Genomic DNA, 21,075 nt, shown 5'->3' on the forward strand with positions numbered 1-21,075 from the left:
CACACACACACACGTGCATACACAAGTCCAATAATCTTGGACGCAACGTTAAACCCCATTTCACCTCAACTCACCTCACCTCACCTCACCTCACCTCACCTCACCAATGTAGAACACGTCTATGACTTGCATCACCTAGGGCTGTCCTCCCACATTAGAAGTATGGACGGACACGCCGTAATATAACAGAAATATTGTTCATATTTAGCGGCGTTTACTTCACTCACTCACACATATACCGTCAAATATTATCCGAATCTTGTACTGAAAGGACAAAGTATGATAAGGTCCGGGGTTTTTGCAAAATATCTGCAAAATTTACAAAATGATAGCAAAATGTTTTGAAAAGGTTATAAAATATCTCAAATGTGTTCACATGCATGCCAACTGGACAAGTATTTCGGTTTTTTAGCATTTGAACACTAGCAAGTCTTTGATCGGAACTGATGTTTTTTGGAGACAGATGTTATAACATAGAGCAGAATTGTCCCGGATTTGCTAAAGTTAGATTTTATCTTGAAGTTTGAAAATATGAACCAAACAAGCATTCGAAAGAAAGACAAGTTACATGAACATGTCCTGTAAATTGTCAAGAAGTGCCTGTCACCTTAACTTCTGACAAACTGGCTCAACAACACGGTTTCTCTCGACAGGAAAAACTACCCGAACAACAATGGAAATAACCAGTTGAACAACAATGGAAACAACCTACACGAGCACAGATAGTCAGCGTCGCATGTGGAAGAGCATACGCAGAGAACATTTTGTCCTCAAGGGAAAGTTGGAGCGGTCACTTCAGGATCTGGACAAGAAACATGAGTTGGCATCGAGAAGGATGCAGACAAGGATAAACCAGGCCCTTCATCAGGCCCAGAAAGCAGAGAGGGAAAAGAGCCTCCGGGTTATGGAACTTTGCAATATTTACCGGAGAGTATATGAACGGTTATTACGTGTCCCTGACAATCTCACTCGGTATTGAACACATGTAAAATAATGTGATAACGTAACTGTAGGTAAAAAATCCTGTTGGTCTGAACCCGTTTTGTTTTTGTTTGTTTGGGGGTTTTTGTTTAACGCTGCGCAGCAATATTCCAGCTATATGACGGCGGTCTGTCAATAATTTGTTGCTGAAAACCTATTCTAACCCGTATCTTCACGGGTAGGGTTTGAACCCGTAAATTTAATTGTTTAATTGCCGAGAAGATGGTATGTACTTGTCACATATGAACAGTTATGAAAGCAAGAATAGTTTACATAAATTTGCCAGTTTTAGCACGAGTTGACTGAAAGCGAAAAATAAACTCACTCACGTTGTCTCATATACCCCGGTCACACTCGTTTCACACTGTTAAGATTATTGGATGATCAAATACAGTAAATGTAAGACGGTTCAATATCATAACTGCTAAACAAACTTAAGAAAGAATTGGTGTGAGCACCTCGATTTGAGACAGTAGGCGTTCGCGTACAACGGAAAAGTCCATTGCCATTGAACATGGGACTGTGGTGGAGTGTGACGCGCTGCACGTGGAGTTCGCGCTATTTTTCGTATTTTGCAAAAATTGTTAAAGGCATCTGTGGACATTACCTGTCGATGGTTGTGGTTCATGAGGAGCGTGAACGTTTGATGGCCAAGGTTAATGGTGCATGTCTTCAAGTATAGAAAGAAGGGAACACATTTTGAGATGCTCTCCATCTGTTGGTACTTGGGGACAAATAATACGTGCGTTCTAGTATGTTAGTTATATCACGGCATGTCAAATTCACGTTGGAAGAAACCCGTGAAAAGCCGGGCTCGAATATGTCTTCAGCAAACCATGCTTGCTGTCTAAAGCGACTCACGGGATCGGGTTGTCAGGCTTGCTGACTTGGTTAATGCATGTCATCGTATCCCAATTGCGTGGATCATGATGTCAGTCACTGGATTGTCTGGTCCAGACTCGGTTATTTACAGACCGCCGTTATATAGCTGGAATATTGCCGAGTGCAGCGTTACACAACAAACAAACAAATGTTGGAAGAGAATGCCAGATTGATGCAGATGTTACACGTCTGCCATATTGTTGAAACCCACAAGCACAGGTATGGAGCTGGCAAACCTAAAAACGTAATCAGACTGACTGCACAACTTATGTACCGTCGCCCAAACCATATCTGGGTATTTGAACATATTCTGCCCTGAATTCCCACAAAGGTTTTTCACGTGAGTGAATGAGTGAGTGAGTATGGTTTTACGCCGCTTTCAGCAATATTCCAGCAATATCACTGCGGGGTCACCAGAAATGGGCTTCACACATTGTACCCATGTTGGGAATCGAACCCGGGTTTTCGGCGTGACGAGCGAGCGCTTTAACCACCAGGCTATCCGACAGCCCCGGTTGCTACGTGAAAGGAGTGGACAATCAGTTCATCATGGTTCAGACACATGGGTCCAGACACCACACGTTACCCTATTGAGAACTAGAAATGTCAGGTCCCTTGATTTCATCCAGTGTGGGCAGAAACGCCTAATCCGCAAAAGCAGATTTTAACAGTTGGTCTGGAATGATAAAAGCCAATCATGCTGAAACTGTTTGGATTGGCTGCAATGACAACTAAACTATCTATGGATATGTTTTATCGATGTAAGTGTTGAGTGCAGTTGGTGCTCTTTTGTGTAGGGGGTGGAGCAAAGATTGCTCATTAAATGAAAACTCATTTGACAATGATGGCAACCAATAGCGCATTGCTGCTATTAATGAGTGAGTGTTGTGTAAGGCAATAGATGAGGAAAGTACAGCTATATGATCACAGCATGTAATGTTATCCTGCCTGGACCAGAGAGAGCTTGTGGGTGAGCAAGTAGTTTCGCATGGCTATTAGCAATTTTCAAGACAATTCACACCAGAAATGGGCTTCACACATTAAGCCAAACTTAACCGCTTTCACAGCAATTGAATGTCTGGATGGACAGACCAGTGGTTGATTTTGTGAGCTAGATGCCAATTAAGATCAGATAAAACTGTCACTGCTGAGATTTTCATAACACCTCCAATGCAATAAATGCCGCTTTGAACAGTATTCCAGTTATACCAGGTGTGTCAGTTTTATGTGAGAGGAAAGCCCAAAGTGATGCAGGTCTCAGACGTTTACCACTTTGGTAAAACCCACGAGCACAGGGGTGGTGCTGACAAACCTAGAAAAGTATTATGGCGAACGGGTATTTGAACAAACAATCATAGGTTTCCAGCGTGACTAAGGGGCGCAACTCTGCACAATAAAAACAAACAACTATAGGGGACCTAGGATTTTTCAAAGGAGGGGGCTTCAAAATTTGAAATCTTTACTTCAGTGTGAGTGGGTGTGAAGGCTCAAATGTCACATTTTTAACTCACATGTGCATTTAAATAATAAGATATTTTTGTCATTGGGGTCCAAATGTAATTTTCAAAGGAGGGGGCTTCAAAATTTGAAATCTTTACTTCAGTGTGAGTGGGTGTGAAGGCTCAAATGTCACATTTTTAACTCACATGTGCATTTAAATAATAAGGTATTTTTGTCATCGGGGTCCAAATGTAATTTTCAAAAGTGGGGAAAACAAACTGCAACGTCTTCTGCATGACAAGAGTACACTATACAAGACTCAAACAATGACTGGACATAGAAGTGTTCTTTTATTTTGTTAACATACATGGATCTGAAGATTAAGAATGATATTGACATAATTACCCTTTTCAGTCGAGTGCTATCATTATTAATAAAAAGTAATCAGAAACTATGGTTGGAGGTAGAACTCACAGAAGTATACCATTCACTTGACATCAACAAGAAGTACAGGACACATAAGCTGACATATTTGAGTTACATAAACAATCAATTCATATTTACATAATGCCCATTAAGAATGCATTTCTTCAAAATGTCGCAAAAAACAGGAAAGTGATTCCTAATTAATTTCTACTGTTGGCAATTCAAATAATCAGGGCACTGTTGTGATTTCTGATCATTAAACTGAGAATGTTTCCATGATTTATTCAAAAAAGGGGCAAAACCAAACTGGCAACAAAGTAAAATCATTCATATATTCATCAGACAAATACATGCACTTTATACTATCGAAAGTATTACAAAGGTAAGAGGGAGAAGGTTGGCTTTGACATCTCAAGTATTTCCCTCATATCATGTCAGCTTGATGTGGGCGGAAAGTCTGAAGCGATGCAGGTTGTCGACACTTTGATGATACCCAACAGCCTGGGTGTGGTGCTGACAAACCAAGGGTCATTATCAGGGCAAATCTAGGATTCAAACCCATGGTCAGGAGATCCTAGCATTGCTAAGGGAGACAACTCTGTACAGACCACAGTCATCTAAATGGCCGTAGTAGTGAAATAAATATATGTACATGTACCATGCAAGGTGACAATTACTGCTTAACTTCTGAAGAGATGTAGTAGAATATCTTTTCTCATGGCCATTATGCTTGTCATTAATTTAATTCCAGTCATACCAAATTTTCACCTCAGGCTATTGAAACACAAGCTCTTTAGATGCAAGAAAAGTCTCTGAGTAACTGAAATGAACATACTATAAATGTTCAATCAAATGAAAGAACATACAGGATAGAATTTTACCAAACAAATATTTGTAAAACCTTTCATTCATTCACACAGGCTTCACGTACCATATTTAGGTAAATACACAGTACAGAAAACACCCACAAACTACAGCCTGACAACATGGCTACACCTGTAGAGAACCACTCCTCAGTTGTCAGGGAAATCCTGGTCCTGTTTATTACCCTCAGTTACCCAGGGAATTATTTCTCTTTTCTATTACAATAAATACCCTGCGTAAATTCATGACCATAGTTTCATTTGGGAAGTGATGTCACTATATCAATCTCTCTTATCATAACTTCCCACAGAATTTACATGAGTGTAACTGATTAGATGCTTTATAATGCAAATAAAATCTGACTCAAAACAAAGCTATAACAGCACCAATGTCAAGGGTGTTAAATATAATAGAATTGAGATAAAAAACCCTGGCTAATGAAGGATGTCTCTCCGAGCTATCTCTCTTGTCTCTACCTTGGATAAGAACATCTCTGGCACATGACCTCAAATCAACAACCAATCAAAATGTCTTATCTGAAGTTCCCAGTTGAAATTGAGACATATTGGAGATATCATACACTGGATACACAAGGATGCTGTTTAGGATGGGATCCTTGCCATAACTCTTCACCAGTTTAAAGAAAACTTAAAGGCAGTCAAGATACTTAATTAAAGTACAAACATTAACATAATCATAGACTGTATGGTTGCCATGGTTGTGCTCCTGTTTAACAAAAATTTCATCATAACTTGAGTTAGCAAATAGGGCTTTACCTTGCTTTAAGAAAAATTGCAACACTAACATGATCGGGTGCACACAATAGCGTTGCAACCAACTGGGGAATTGAGCCCTGGTTTTTTTTGGCATAAGAGAACAATATAATTTTTGCCAAAGAATAAAAATACCTATCCAAAAAAAACAATTTGCAAAATGTTTTATGAAAAAATATAACAAATGCAAACTCATATTTGATGCCAAAGTCTACTTGTTTGAATACTTCCTGTTGCCAGCAGAAACGGACCACAGCAATCTCATTAAAAGCAAATCTTTTACTCTGACACGGTACCTGTGTGTGAAGATCTGACAACCCCACCATAAAAGGGCTCATCGGGTGAACCTTGAATGAAATTTGACCACCCATTTTAAATGAAAGATGCATTGCTTCTTGAGCCAAACAGATGTCAGCTTTCTAAACTGATTCAGCTTCCATCTCTTCACCACCTTGATTTGGAAATTTTTATTTTTAACAAAAGAAAGCAAACACAGACCGCAAATATTCCTTTGATGGTACTCAGTTTTGGGTGTTGATATATTAAATATCCACAACCTTATAATGACATTTCTTCTTTTATTTACATTCAGAACTGGTTATTTAAGTTCATTTATTTGATACACAAATCAGATATACTGCTCTGAGTGCTTAAACGCTGATTGGCCGATTAGAAAGTTGACCTGACCGGACCTTCTGTGGAAGGGTTGTCAGATCATCACACAGAAAGGTACTGTATTGGAATAAAGGTCTGATTGTAATGACATGGTGACTACGGTAGTTATTTGTTACACAGATGAAGGAGGGTCCTCTCGTCCAGGTGACATAGGCCAGGAGGTCGTTAGTCGGGGGAATAGGGCTCCATCAAGTGTTTGGAGAAAGATTTGATCTTGTCCACACCACGGACCTCTGTATCTAGCAGGGGCAGTTTCGTTATATGAAAGTCTTCATACAAGTCAGATATCTGGAAATGTGGAAAAATTATGCATAATAAGTTTGAATAATATTTTCTTTTCTTTTTCTTTTTTTAAATGTTTTGTCTGCTGACTAAAGGACAAACTTTAAAGAAGTTTGTTTGTTTGTTGTTTAATGTCACATTCAGCAATATTGCAGCTATATGATGGCGGTCTGTAATTAACATGAGTCTGGACCAGACAATCCAGCGATCAGTGAGCCTGACCACCTGATCCCGTTAGTCGCCTCTTACAAGCATAGTCGCCTTTTACTGCAAGAATGGGTTGAAGTCCAATTCAACCCCGGTTCTTTACGGGTATAAATTGAAGTGACTTAATGTTGACTTGCACCCAATCAGCAATATTAAATCCTAATTAAACCATCTGTTTCTGGCCACATATCCCAGTTAGGGAGGTAGGTGGTGAGTTTATGTTATCTCATCTAGACCATAAAATGATTAAGGATGGACACACAGACATGCTAGTTTAGGAGGGTTTCAGTAAAAGCCTTTTGCAGAGTCATCATTTTGAGTCACTAGTGGTTAAAGGTCTAAGGATGATGAAAGCAAGGGCAGGATAACACCCTATCATTCAGAGAATTGTAACTAATGGATCCTCACTTTTGATGGCTCTTACAACAAGCATGGGGTACTGAGGAACTTCTCTACCCACACATCCCAACAAGCGTATTCATTCTAGGTCCAGCATTTACCTGGTCCAGATACTTGGCCTGTATCTTCTGCCTAGCTCTGCAGAGATTGCACGGCTCTTCCCCTTTCTTTGCCATGTGAAGCTGGTTGACGATGATGTTGTGAGTGTCGATCTGGTACTGAGTCAGCTCTTGGACCAGTCTCTCTGTCTCGTACAGAGACAGAAACTCAGCGATGCACACACACACGAATGTTGTTTGGTCCTGGGGTCAGAGATCATGATTAGAATAGCATTTATAATAGACTAACATCATTTATAGGCAATGATTTATGAAAAGCAACAGAGAAAAGCTGTCTTATACCGTGATTAATGGTCTAAGAATTTTTTTTTTCTTGTCACAAAGAAAATGTAACATTCTGGGCTAAGCCTTAGAAGTAATTCTTTGGTTCACAGATGCCTTTGGATTCATAAATAACCAGGACTCGGTTGTATGGAAATTTAATGAACTAATGGGATCATTTAACCCTAACAGTCAATAAATGCATAATGTTTCATCGGCTGAAAGCTATCTTTTATAACTATAATTAACTAATGATACTTTAAGTGTACAATTTCCATTAACGTGACATTATATTAGAGTATTCCCCTATGATTTTCCCACAATTCCATTTCAGCAAACAAGCACTTTCACCTTCTTGTCATCTGTGGAGTGACATTACTAGTAGCAGTTCTCTTGAATTCTTCACTTCGAACATTCAGTTTGTGATGTGTTTTTTATCAGACCCCTGTGTTTTATCAACACAATTAAAGCACCTTTTTGGGCAAGTTTGGTATAAGAATGTTCATACAGATGTGGAACACTAAAATTCAAGGCATTTTCAAGGCTTTCAACTGTCATTTTTAAGGCTTTTCTTGTTGGGTTATTAGACTGTCTGTCAATATATTTTTTTAAATCCGGCATACTATATTAGTCATAAGAACAAAGACACACTACGAAAATCACTAATTTTCCAACAAGATTTATTTAACCAACAAATAAATAAACTGTAATGCTTTCATAAACAAGTATATGTCATTTAGCACAAGTTCAAGGCTATTCAAGATATTTTGGTGATTTTCAAGGCTTTTCAAGGTTGACACTAAAGATCAAGGTTTTTCCAGAGGGACCTTAAAAGTCAAGGCCTTTTCAAGCCTGCAGAACCTTGTATAATGACAAATTAATGGTGTCCTCAATCCTCCATAACCTAATGGTCCATTAACATACTGATTGTGTCATGAAAAGTTTGATAAAACAGAATTCAAAGGCACATTAATTCATGGAAGCATAGTGACACCTTAATGAATGATTAATGTTTGATACAACCAGGTCCTGTGCCAAAAGAATCTGTCGATGGTTGGATATCCACTAATGTAAAATACCATTGCTGTGTATCAAAGAGAAAACACACAAATAAGTTGTGGCTAAATTCTAACAAAATCTCAAAGTAGCCCATGGGGAGATTGCTAATATATGTGAACTACACTTACCGCATTCCTGAATTGTTCGTTGACCTGTCTGATGGTCACCAGCATGTCGTCAAACTTCTGGGACATCTGATCAGCATTCAAGTCTTGCATCCCCAACATGCCTGCCATCTGCAAACACAGCATCATTTACCAGTCATGTCCAGACTTGAGGTCAAATGAAGGATCATTTGTTTGACACTTACAGCTGGAAATAAACTACTGGTACTCTACCATGAAATTGGGAAATACTTGATTCTGATTGGTCAATCTGAAGTACATTGTATCAAATCAGAATAACCATCTCTGTTTGAAACATCAGAACTGTCCCCCATCATAGATAATATCAACAGAAAGGTAATGCCTGGTATGGTAAACAGAAGCTAAATGATGTTCTGAAGAATGTTTTCAGAATAAATACACAAGGTATGGTCAAAATTATCATGAAAGTGTATAGTGTTGTTTTGACACGGTTGTAATTTGTTTAAATGCATCATATACTTAGTGTGACTAGCAGACTGACTTTATAAAGTTACCCAGTACCTGTACCTACTTATTTCATCTCAAAACATTAATTGTTTGTAGTAATCAAGCTGATAATGGTGACAATTGCAAAAGTTTAACCTTTTGTTAAGAGAGATTTACACTGAAACCTTTCATATACCTTTGAAAATTTAATAAGAGTGTGAGCATGGTGAGTGAGTGAGCTTGGTTTGATGCTACTTTGATTAGTATTTCAGTCATATCACAGTGTGTCAGCTTAATGTGGGAGGAAAGCCTGAAATGAACCATGGGCATTGTGCTGACAAAGCTGGAAATATAATCATATGTACATGTGTGTGTGTGTGTGTAGTAGTAGGTTGAGATAAAAGCAACTTACCTGGGAAATAAAAGGGCTGATTTGGTTTTTGAGGCGAAGCAGTTTCCCAAGACCCTTCTCTATAACAGTTGGGAATGACAGGAGACGAAGTGTGTGGCCGGTTGGGGCAGTGTCAAACACTACCACTGAGAAATTCATATTCTTTACAAGCCTGTGTGGTAGAAACAGACACATAGTTGAAAAGCAAAGCCATGTCATCATTGAAGATATTTTACTTCTAAACTGTAATCCATTCCTTTTTAAATTGTAAATGCACTTGCACAATTCAATCACAAGTGTAGTCCACATATATGATGTTGTGGCAAAATTGGCCTACAATGTCATTTGACGGACTGCTGACACAAATACGGTTTGTTTACTTGTACAATGCAGTCAGTGCTGGTTGTCAGGCTGCACACTCCAGCATGACAACACCTTCTGCCTTCAGCAGAAAACGGAACACATGCAACACCTGAGTAGCTCAGTTCTTCACACAATAAGCAAGGCCAATTTGATTTTCTTGACTTTTCTACAACCTCTCTATATTTTAAGAACTGAAATAGACAAAATATTTTCTAGTTTTGCGTAAAAAATGTGCTCATTTGAAACATCTCCTTCTTGGTATTCTTCCTATTACCGGTACATATATTTGAAGGCAGAACATTTTTTATATGGCTTACCTCCTGTAAAGACTGACAAAAGATAAACAAAGTGAAAGGAAACAATACTGGCCTTGCCTAGAATTAACATAGGGACTGACCCATCAACAATATTCTAAAAGTCAAAGATGTCAGGTCCTTCATTCAAAACATTCACACACTCCATAAAAAAAACCAAAAGAATCCATAGATGTGTAGATACCTTTTTTTCAATTGAAGGGTGTCTGACTTTCAATACTGCTTTGATATTTTATTATTTTATTCAATGATATTAGTACATATGGTATGTGGGAACCTACATTTTCCTCAGAAGATTTAAAATTGGTGATGGTGTTCTTTGCAAAATGAATGAGAGGGACTTTCCCAACTTTGACTTGTATTGCAGCTTCACACTTAAGATGGACATTGTACACATGTTGGAGAACGAACCCAGTTCTTTGATGTCACAAGTGAACACTTTAACCCCCACCCACCCTTGCCTGTACCTACTGTTGTTCAAGACTAACCTCATCACTTCAGCAAAGCTCATAGCTTCATCAATACCAGGGAAAGCTCCAAGCAACTCTTGTACCATATTCTTCCCCATGTTCATCATGTCGGCTGAAACACAGATGTGGCATTCATCCTCTATTCTATCAGGATATAAATCCTGGACCACAGCCTCCAAAGCTTTATATTAGGGAAGTGACAGCATTCCCAGCTGTATTAGTCACAATCAATTATGCAATAAGGATACCAGTAATGCAATAAGGATACCAGTAATGCAATATGAGTACCAAAAACGCAACAAGGATACCAGTAATGCAATAAAGATACCAGTAATGCAATATGTGTAACAGTAATGCAATGAGGATACCAGTAATGCAATAAGGAGAGAAAGAATGGTGTAATCTGATGGTATTATTAACTTTGTGTCCTTCACAAAACGTTAACGGTTCCATCGAAACAAAGCAACACTGACACATGGGTTCAGAGTATTTAATATAATAGAATGCAGATATAATGTGCACTGGATAATCAAGGATGATTCCTTTCATACAACATCACCAACCTGTACAAGACAGTTATCACTACAGCATTGTGTCTAAGCTGTTTCTTATTTGTTAAGCATGTCATTGTATCCCAATTATGTAGATCGATGCTCATGATGTCAATCACTGGATTGTCGGGTCCAGACTCGATTATTTACAGATTGACGTCATATAGGTGGAATATTGTTGAGTGCGGCATTAAACAACAAAAAATCATTAATCATCAATCAATTCTTGTTTATTCACTGTTTAACACCGCTCAAAGCAATATTCCACCTATATGACAACACTCTGTAAATTATCAAGTCTGGACCAGACAATCTGGTGATTGACATCAATCAAGTCATCAAGACAGACCATCTATCTATTGAGTCACCTCTTACGACAAGCATAACTTGCTGGGCACTATTATTCTCATCCCGAATCCTCACAGGTGTTGTTTCAAAGTTTCTTAGGATGGTGGGTCAGATGGCCACAGCCTCATTGTGGTGGGAAAAAAACATAGAAAGTTATTCTTCTGACAGACTATACATATGCACAGTATACCTTATATAATTTTATGTGACATTTGGTTCTTACCTTGTTCAAAATATTCATCTGGCAACTCAGAGAAACCCAGATTTGGGTCAATTTCCTGGAAAAGATGATAGAAAGATTAAGAACCACAGATAATAAATTACAGGATCTACGATGAACATGTATCTAAATATTCTTACATATTAATATTGTTTATGCATCTTAATTCCTGTCAGTATATATTCAATAAAAACAAAGGCCATTGATGTTTAGTGAGTGAGTATTGGTCTTAAGCCGCTTTGAGCAATATGGCACAACTTGTTGGGGAACACTAGTCAAGGGCTTCACACATTAGACACAGGTGGTGAATTGAAACAGGATCTTCTGCGTGACAAGCAAATGCTTGAACCACTAGGCTATACAACTCCACTAGGAGTTACAACATCATTAAACAGCACGACATAGATGCTGTTGTATCAATGAGCGAGTATGGTTTTACGTCGCTTTTAGCAATATTCCAGCAATATCATGGCAGGGGACACCAGCAATGGGATTAACACATTGTACCTATGTGGGGAATCTGACATGTATTCACACATTTATACTCGGGAGTATGAACGCCTGTGTGCCATGCCAAACACAACAGAACATGGAAGGAAGCCACCATAGTTTACTCAGACATCGCATCCATACATGACGTCATCATATGACGTAACGAGATAATGTGTACTTTGGATATTCCGGGAAACTGTATCACACAAGATGTAAACTACAAGGAGAATACACTATAGAATCGAACTTGGGCCATCAGCATGACAAGTGAACAAGTGACGAAGGATTGAATTTAGTGCTTGAAAATGATACTACTATCTGTACTGAAACATTGCATTGAAAGAATAAGAAAGACATAAGTTAATCCTGTCTTCAACAATCAACATAGTTACAATAAGATATGTTTATGATCATGATGATGCCCATGTATTATCATGTAAGTATATGGTCAAATTGGTTGTGGTATAAGTATTGTGATGCAGCAAACTGTGGCTCCTTACACAACTGGACCGGCCTGAACCTGAACATTATGGTCAACAGAGACACAACACTATGCAGTGCTATTCTAATACATGAAAGCCCACACATTTTTAATTTAATGTTTCACAGATGTATTCCAGCTTTTCCCTACAAGGTCGGTTGAAATAAAAATAAATAGCAATGTCAATCATTTATTTATTATAAGAAAGTCATTCTGCTGTGGAGCTAAAACTGTAGCTGGCCTCTTGAATCACTGATAGTGATGAAGACATGGAATTTATATATAACATTTTGTATTGTATAAGAGGGTCTATATTACCAGCAAGAGACATAGTAAAAATAAACATCTTTATGTTTAATTTATTCCTTTTCCAGCTGCTTTTCAGTAGGGGCGGCAGGCCCTTGACACAAAGAATTAAATATGTGTGGCCTAATATAGAATCACAAACAGCATTGCAAGGTATGTTGTGTAGTTCTTGCTTCTGTGAAAACCAAGGCAGCATATGTCCCCAGAACCTGTAACTCAAGTTTGGGACTGGAAGGTAACAGTGTGTGACCCAACTTTGGTCATGAGTATCATCCTACCACAACTGTTGCTCATGGTGTCAACCATTGGTTTGTCTGGACCAGGTCATCTTCCTGAGGCAAGAGCGTCCACGAGCCAATTTATCAAAGTCTAGTTTCCACTCTTGCCACATCAAGCACACCTTCCTGTGCTAAATATGATTGGACTATATCGATAGTCCAATCAGAGAGTTTTATAAAATCGACATCAGTATTCCGTGAACATGGCCGCTGCCATATGGCATGTGCATTTTGTGCAGAGGTTCTTTCAACATGTAAGCAAAGACAAGTATTTTCTAAGTCTTCAAAATTTAATTCAATTCACCCAAGTACTGTGCTTGTAAGCGGTCATTAAACAGTCATTAAACATGACAGGTACACATTCGTATGACAGGGATTTACCTGCCTGACTTTGTTGACTCGAATATTTCTTTTAACTCTTTATCTTTTAAACCCCTCAAGGAATGCCCTTGTTTGTCTGTCAGGGATGAAACAACGAATGTTTTCATAATGTAATACAAAACCTGCACTTACCATGGCATAGAGATTAGGAAATCCCTGCACAAGAGTTGGAACCTTTGAGAACTTCTGGTTAAATGCATCAGAAATGTTATGAGCAGGATCTGTTGAGATCATGAGAACAGTCTCTCTTTTCTTGGCCAACTGAACAGCAAGACTGCAGCTGTAACACACAACACAGCATAACTTCATCACAGATTGTAAAATGAATGGGAATATGTGCAGCAATCTGGTTCAAAAACTTTGTTAAGGGACAGGACATCTAGCAATCCAAAGATTTGTTTGTAAACAATAGCTGATACCATGGATACCCACCGAGCTTACTCAGCTCTGCTCTCCTTAATCACTGTCAGGTTGTTTAGTTTCCATGACCACCATGACGAGTAAGGCTTGTCATGTGACCTGAATTTTCTCTAGTTAATAAACGTACGCAACTATTATGAAATAACAACAAACGGGCCAAATGCAATCCTTTTGGTGCGCTTTACATATTGTTTTGCATTATTATACAGATACACAGCTACAACTGTGACAGTGAGGTGCATGACAATATGCCTTTACACATCAAAGTGACTGTATTGCTAGCATGAAAGTTATGTTTATAACAATGTGTTGACTCGTTCAAAATGAAAGAGATGAAAAACACATAAAGTGAACTGTGTAAGATGTGACAGAGGTACTAGGCTGGCTGCAAGGAACTCTGTGTAGGAGAGTGATTGGCTTCATAAGACCAAGGCATATTTTTATTGTAATCTATGTTTTGATAAACACTGGCTTCTAATCTAATGAAGCTGACAATCAGTATTTGGTAATTCATCCGTAAGAAAAACACACAAGCTTTTACTTCAATTTGCTTCTAGTAAAAAACATCTGAAACCAGTTACTCTGTTCAGTGCTTGCGCTGTGCAGAGCTCTATTGTTTGGGTTGAATCATGTGATGTCACACTCAGAAATCAAGTCATGCATGATTTTAAAACACATAGAACCATCGATGTACTATCCCTTCAAATGGGATTGGATCTTGAACATCTTTGCATGTATAGAACCAGTATACCTGTTGACAGTTGAATAGCGTAGCAATGTACCGGTACCACAATGAATATCAACATAGTGGGCAAATTGGGAAGTGTTGTAAGGTTCATATATTTGTACATTTAGCACATTAAGAGGTATTCTAACATTGCATTCAATACAGTAATGTGAAACCAAGTATGAAAAGCTATAAAATATTAAGTTAAAAGTTATAACAGTCTGAATGTGGATATCTTTAACTGGAATTTGGGAACTTTTACCAACAGTAAGATGATTTACTGCCACCCTCATGTCTGCCTCTGAAAATGCAAAGACAAATCCCTGTTCGGCATCTAATTTTAGGGTCATGACGTGATATATTATAATATTTAATTACAAAAACCCACTACAGCTCAGTGGTTATGCTACAAGCCGCTAATGTTCGCATTTCTTTCTGACAATGCACACATTCCTTTTGACTTGTATATGTTTGAGTAAAGATAAAGCTCCAGTCAACTTCAGTGTACGCATGATCTGATCGTTTTTGCCAGGGCTGCGGTAAAAGAATTCACAATCAGACTCTTGAGACCTACAGTGGGTATCCGGGTAAGGTCGGGTAATAGGGGGTCGGGTACCCGGGTGGTAAATTTGGACTCGTCCCAGCCCTAGTATGTAGCCCTAACTGGTGGGTGTGGATAGTCTCGAGGAATGAAGCGCTCATAAAATTAAGTTTACGTGTAAACATATCAACACTTGATGCCTGATTTTAAGAGCCTTCTCTAAGATGTCTTAGTAAGACCATGGATGTTACATAAATTCCGAAAAGCATTCGCGGAAAGATCAGCCAAAAAAATATCAGCGAGTCAAAAACCATGACGTGTGACTAGGCTAAATGACTTGCACGTTGAGCTTCCGATAGATCGGATTTCTCTCCTTGTTGGTTATTACCTGGTAGTGGTTTTCCCTACTCCACCTTTTCCACCGACAAAGACCCATTTTAAAGATGTTTGCTCTACTATATTCTTCAAAGATGGTTCATAAGTAAGATACTCGTCTGGATCTATGGATGCAGCCATATTGCCGTAAAAGCTAAAGGGAGATAACTGCTACTTCTACAGAAATCGCGTATAGTCTTGCAATGAAATGTTGCTTCGTGGGTTACCTTGAGCGTCAAGAGGTCATGCCAAAAGTGCATGGGGTTGGGGTTGGGGTTGGGCTGTGTGTCATTCTACAGAAACTGGCAAAATGTTGTTTCTGACTAAAACATGTTATTCTCGTCTTGTTTTTATGAAAACATTTTTCACTTCTGTGTGACAACGCAGCTTCCTTGTGAGGAAGAGAATTTATAGATGTCAGCTTCCTTATTGCGATCAAGTGTAGATTTGCGCAGTAATGGCATTTGAAGATTATGGAGGTTCCTTTTTGGCAGATCACTGAGTGCAGTTTGAAATTTTAACTCTAGTTTCTCTTATTAAAATATAATACTTCCAGTAAAGACATACGTTATGAAAACAAGATCCTTTACGTTATGAAAACAAGATCTTTTTCAGTAAGTTTCACAAACTATATAGTAATATTGTTACATTTTTTCGATATATTAATTAGATATTCTTCTTGCCACAACGAAACTTGGCATCACTTCAACAACAAGCCTTGGGCTTACAGTCAAAGGGGGGTAATTATTTGAATAAAGTCACATGACCAGAATGTTCTGGGAGAGGGAGCCAGGAGAGGCATGATGGAGACAAGACTTAGTGCCTCGTATGTTTTTGTTTTTTTACAATTTGACCCTACAGTTAAAATGATAGTGATTTAATTCTGAGTCACTACCGTATAGTGTGATATCAGGATAAGGTGAACATGTTTACAGTGAAAACTAAAAGATACAGGTTGGGGCTACACGAAAGACATTGATGACGTTCAACCAAATGTACATTCTACCATGAATTTGGAATATACTCCATTTTGATTGGTCAGTCAGAGATATCCAATCACAATTGAAACATCCGATTTAAAGACCGTGAACGGTGGAATTAGTTTCCCTGGGAAACCAACTGGCAGGCACACTGCCCCTGTCAGGACTTTCATCTGATAAGGTCTCTTACCATGTTGACTGTCCAACAAATGACCATGCTGATACTCTGATATGTACCAGATGTTCAACAGTCAAAACACAAATGTTCAGGATGTCTAATCAGGTCAACTAGGCAAAGTCTACACACAGGTTTATTTGGCTATTATCTGCTGATACAATAATAATAATAATAATAATAATAATAATAATAATAATAATAATTGTCCTTCTTGATAAATCCAATGAAATCATTTATATCATTGAATTTTCTGCGGAAGCTAATATTAAAAAATGTGGTACCTCTTTTACAGTCATAGTAGGCGGGCATACTTCAATAATTATACGTACAACTATATATAAGCGACGGAGTGCATAGTTCTGGTTTTATCAATATTTAAAAAAAATATGTTGCAATACATATCGTGCAAATACATGATAGAAATCTACAAAGAAAACAGTATTTCTGAGCATGCCCGACCTAATGACTAGAAGATATACAATCAAGTTTTTACTTCGAGTGCACATTTCACAACTTTTGCTCTTAAAATACAATTTCCGTATTTATAACTGCAGCTAGGTTTCAAAACATGTAAAATAGCTTTATATAATCTTTCTTTAACAGATCCTCGCATCAACATCACTCCATATAATTTTAGAAAGTATGTCTTATTTACTTATATACTGAACAACAAAAGTTCCTGTGACATTGAATAAGATTTAATGCAAAGTTATGTTTTTTTTACCAAATCTGAAAGAATTTCGGTTTGCAACAGATAAAAGACTCCTGTAAGTGTTCAAATGGTTTAATTTGCCATACTGGCTTCAGAAAATGCGTAATTTCATTAAAAAAACATGAACATGCCAAAATGGCAATTTACAAATCAATAGCGTGTGTCCACCTCTGGTTGCGATGCAAGCAACACATCTTCGTCTCATGGAATGGACCAGGCGTCGCACAAAGTCCTGTGGGATATCTGTCCATATCTGCTGGAGCATGTTTTGAAGTTTCTGGAGTGTCTGTGGAACACGTGGTTGAAGTCAAAGGCGCCAATCCATCTCATCCAACACGTGCTCGATTGGTGAGAGACCAGGGGAGCGAGCCAGCCAGGGGATGACATTCACGTTGTTTTGTTGACGGGTATCCTGAACAAGTAGAGCAATATGAGGCCGGGCGTGGTCATGTTGAAAGGAAATGCCTGGGCCATGACGACGCAAAAACGGTAGAACAACAGGGCCGATGATCTCGTCGCGGTAGCGCTGTCCATTGAGATTTCCCTCTACACAATCAAACGGGTCCTCTGTCTTGCTGTAATCCCACCCCATACCATAACGCTGCCGCCCCCGAACCGATCTTCTTCCATGACACAATGACTGACATAACGTTCACCTCGGTACACTCGAATCCGTCCATCGCTGTGGCTGAGGTGAAAACGAGACTCGTCAGTGAATAGAACTTGTCCCCACTGCATGGCCGTTCAGTGTAGACGCTGTCTGCACCACTGTAGACGTGATTGACGGTGGTTTCCTGTCAAAATGGGACGTCTGGCGGGTCTTCTCGGGACAATCCCTGCACATTGTGAAGATATTCGTCGAAGGCCAGGGATGCTTCTTGCAGTCACTGTTGCTGGCTGGAATCGATTTCGTAGGTGTGTTGTTCGAATCCAGTTGTCTTGTCGATTATTGGTTACGCGTGGCCTGCCACTCGAAGGGGGGTCTCTGACTGCATTCGTTTGTTGCCAACGTTACCATAAACACCAAATGATGTTTCTGTGGACGTTAAATTGTCTTGCAACATCACGTTGACTCGATCCTGCTTCAAGCATACCAATGGCTCGCAGACGCTCATTGTCGGACAGGCATGGTATTTCATATTCTTGAATAATTGCGTAATTTTGTTTTTCTGAGTGGTTGTTGTCAGCACGATGCTAAACAATGCATATGGAATCCCGTTAAGGCACATGTTTTTATACCCATTCTTGGATAGTGAAATGCATGGGGCTTGCATAAAAGTCAACTTTTGCATGGAATGCATGATTTTCTGTAGCAGTTGCGTTTTTGTGACTTGATTCCATACATGTATTACAATTTAGAAAACCAAACTTTACTTGTTTGAAAAATACACTAAAATATTGGCGTGACAGTAACTTTTGTTGTTGAGTATAAGCATTGGTACTAAATGTGCGAATGTTTTCAGCAAAAAATAATTAACTACCCTTGTCGGAGTAAGAATGGTGAATCAACAGAGCTAAAACTCGTTTTTTATTGCAATTAATACTCAGTTGTATTGATATAGTTTCCTGACTACCAGGAAATGACAAATCACTCTCAAGTCGTCTATAAGAGTTGACACCTCTATTCTACCCAGACGTACATGCTGGTTGCCATGATCTACCTCCCATCAGCCCTCCTCAATATATCCAGTAGGTCATTAGGAATAGTTTGTGTCATGCAGTCGGAATGTACCATTACAATACTAAAATCTCCCTTTCCTTGGAAGAAAAAAATCAACCAAAAAACCAACAAAAAACAATCAGCAAAAGCAAAGATATAAGTTGGGATGATCTTCATGAGTGTTATGACCCTAATGTTGACTTCAACAGCACTTTGCTTACATTAGAGTCACAGTTTCATTGCAGGAATGTATGTTCACGTTTTATGCACATAGTAATTTAATCTCTGGGGCAGCCTCTTCATTCCTACTGGACGCAGTTGACATGGAGGTTCTTGGTATTCACCAGGTTTAGTGTACCTTGCATATACTTGGGATGTGGGCGGCAGCTGTAGAGTTGGTGGCTCATCTGTTACAGGTTTCGGTGTAGCACTGTGTGGGGTGCAGCATGTTGGTCACCCTGTACCAATGTGGGGTCCAGGGCACCCATGGGTTAGAAATATCATTATTCAGGTTGTTTGGTTTGGCTGGTGTCTGGTACATGATGCTTGATGGTGCAACTGCAGGATATTGTTTTACCCGATCCCGTCTCATCTTAATACCCCGAGTTTGAATTGTATATGATCTCTTGTCATCCCATGGTTTGGTTTGGTGGTGGTTTAGCATATACATAGTTCTCAGTCTCAATAGACACATGCTCTGGCGCTGACAACTTCTCATATACCATATCAAAGTGGTCATTCATTCCACATTTGACACAACTTTTTCCTCTTGCTGAACATATCTTCAATGTGTGAGGGCCTCAACAGTCACCACGTTCCCTTTGTAAATTCATTTCGCTGCGTTTGGTCAAATGCACTTGTTCCTCTCTACCTCTTGTCAACTTGTTAATTAGCTTGTTGGCTTGCTAGGGCTTTTGCTTCATTGACATCATCAGACATTAGATAATTCGTGTTGTCTGATTTCAGATGTGTCTTTAGAAGTTCAGTTCTAATATTGCTATCATGGAGACCAAAAACAAACTTGTCACCACACATTTCATCTGTTAGTGCTGCATAATCACACTAACTGCCTACTTGCCTGACCTTGACCTCCCAATCCTGCAATGTGGTGCCCCAAAACCTAAATCTGTCAGTCATGTGTGAGCTCCTGATTGTTCCGGTATAAAAAATAAAAAGTTTGTCCATCCATAGCTATGGTTTATTACCATCTGCTTCAGATATCTGGGGTTCAGTTCTATATCTGATTACCTACAATGCTTCATCTGGCATCCACGATCTGAGCGATGATATTTCAAGTTGTGGTTCCCTGTAATATTCTTTCTTTTCGGTATCATGGTTCTTTCTTAAATCTCTATAACAAGCTTGAATACAATACATGTAGTTACAACTTGACTTGAAAAATGCTTGAAATTTTCTTCCACATTTCCCGAGAGCTTGAGCTTTTGTTGGAAGTCCCGCCATGTGCTTTTCCAACTTACAGTTATGGTTCTCTAGTTAAAGACTTGTCAACTCACCTTTCGGTATTTACAACTCATACGAGGTTTATCCCAATTCTGACAAGTTTTCTGACCACCAAGAAAGGACAAATCACCTCAAGTCATCTATTAATGTTATTAATGTTGATGTCTACATTCTACCCACATGCGGGTTGTCATGATCTAACTCCCGTCAGCTTTCCTCAATATTCGGTCTGTCATTCAGAATTGTTTGCATTATGCAAGCAGAATGTATTATAACGTTTAACCATACTAACAATATTTCACAGAGAAATCAGCGAGTAGTGATGTTATTACACCTTCGGTTATGATCCAATGGTTACTACTGTGAACACAACGAGGATAATTTCAGACACAACACCAGTCTGATGGTGAACAAGGATCAAAAGAGTGAAGCCTCTCTCTACGTCTGCTCATCTACTGGAGAAACACCAGCCTGATGGTGAACAAG

The 21,075-nt window shown here is 38.9% G+C and overlaps 1 protein-coding gene across 1 annotated transcript; it reads right to left on the reverse strand.

Annotated features, from left to right (window-relative positions):
• Window positions 1-3,634: 3,634 nt before the first annotated feature.
• LOC124112010 (ATPase ASNA1 homolog) lies at window positions 3,635-15,757 on the reverse strand. The gene is made up of 8 exons (XM_046471979.2): window positions 15,612-15,757; window positions 13,668-13,815; window positions 11,601-11,655; window positions 10,497-10,590; window positions 9,353-9,503; window positions 8,497-8,604; window positions 7,031-7,231; window positions 3,635-6,329 (listed from the first exon to the last, which is right to left on the reverse strand). Exons 1-8 carry the CDS (start codon window positions 15,737-15,739, stop codon window positions 6,207-6,209), a joined length of 1,008 nt encoding a protein of 335 aa, XP_046327935.2. The 5' UTR covers window positions 15,740-15,757; the 3' UTR covers window positions 3,635-6,206.
• Between the last annotated feature and the right edge of the window lie 5,318 nt (window positions 15,758-21,075).

This window comes from Haliotis rufescens, unplaced genomic scaffold, assembly GCF_023055435.1.
Source record: "Haliotis rufescens isolate VD_foot unplaced genomic scaffold, xgHalRufe1.0.p SCAF_2, whole genome shotgun sequence".
NCBI classification, from domain to species: domain Eukaryota; kingdom Metazoa; phylum Mollusca; class Gastropoda; order Lepetellida; family Haliotidae; genus Haliotis; species Haliotis rufescens.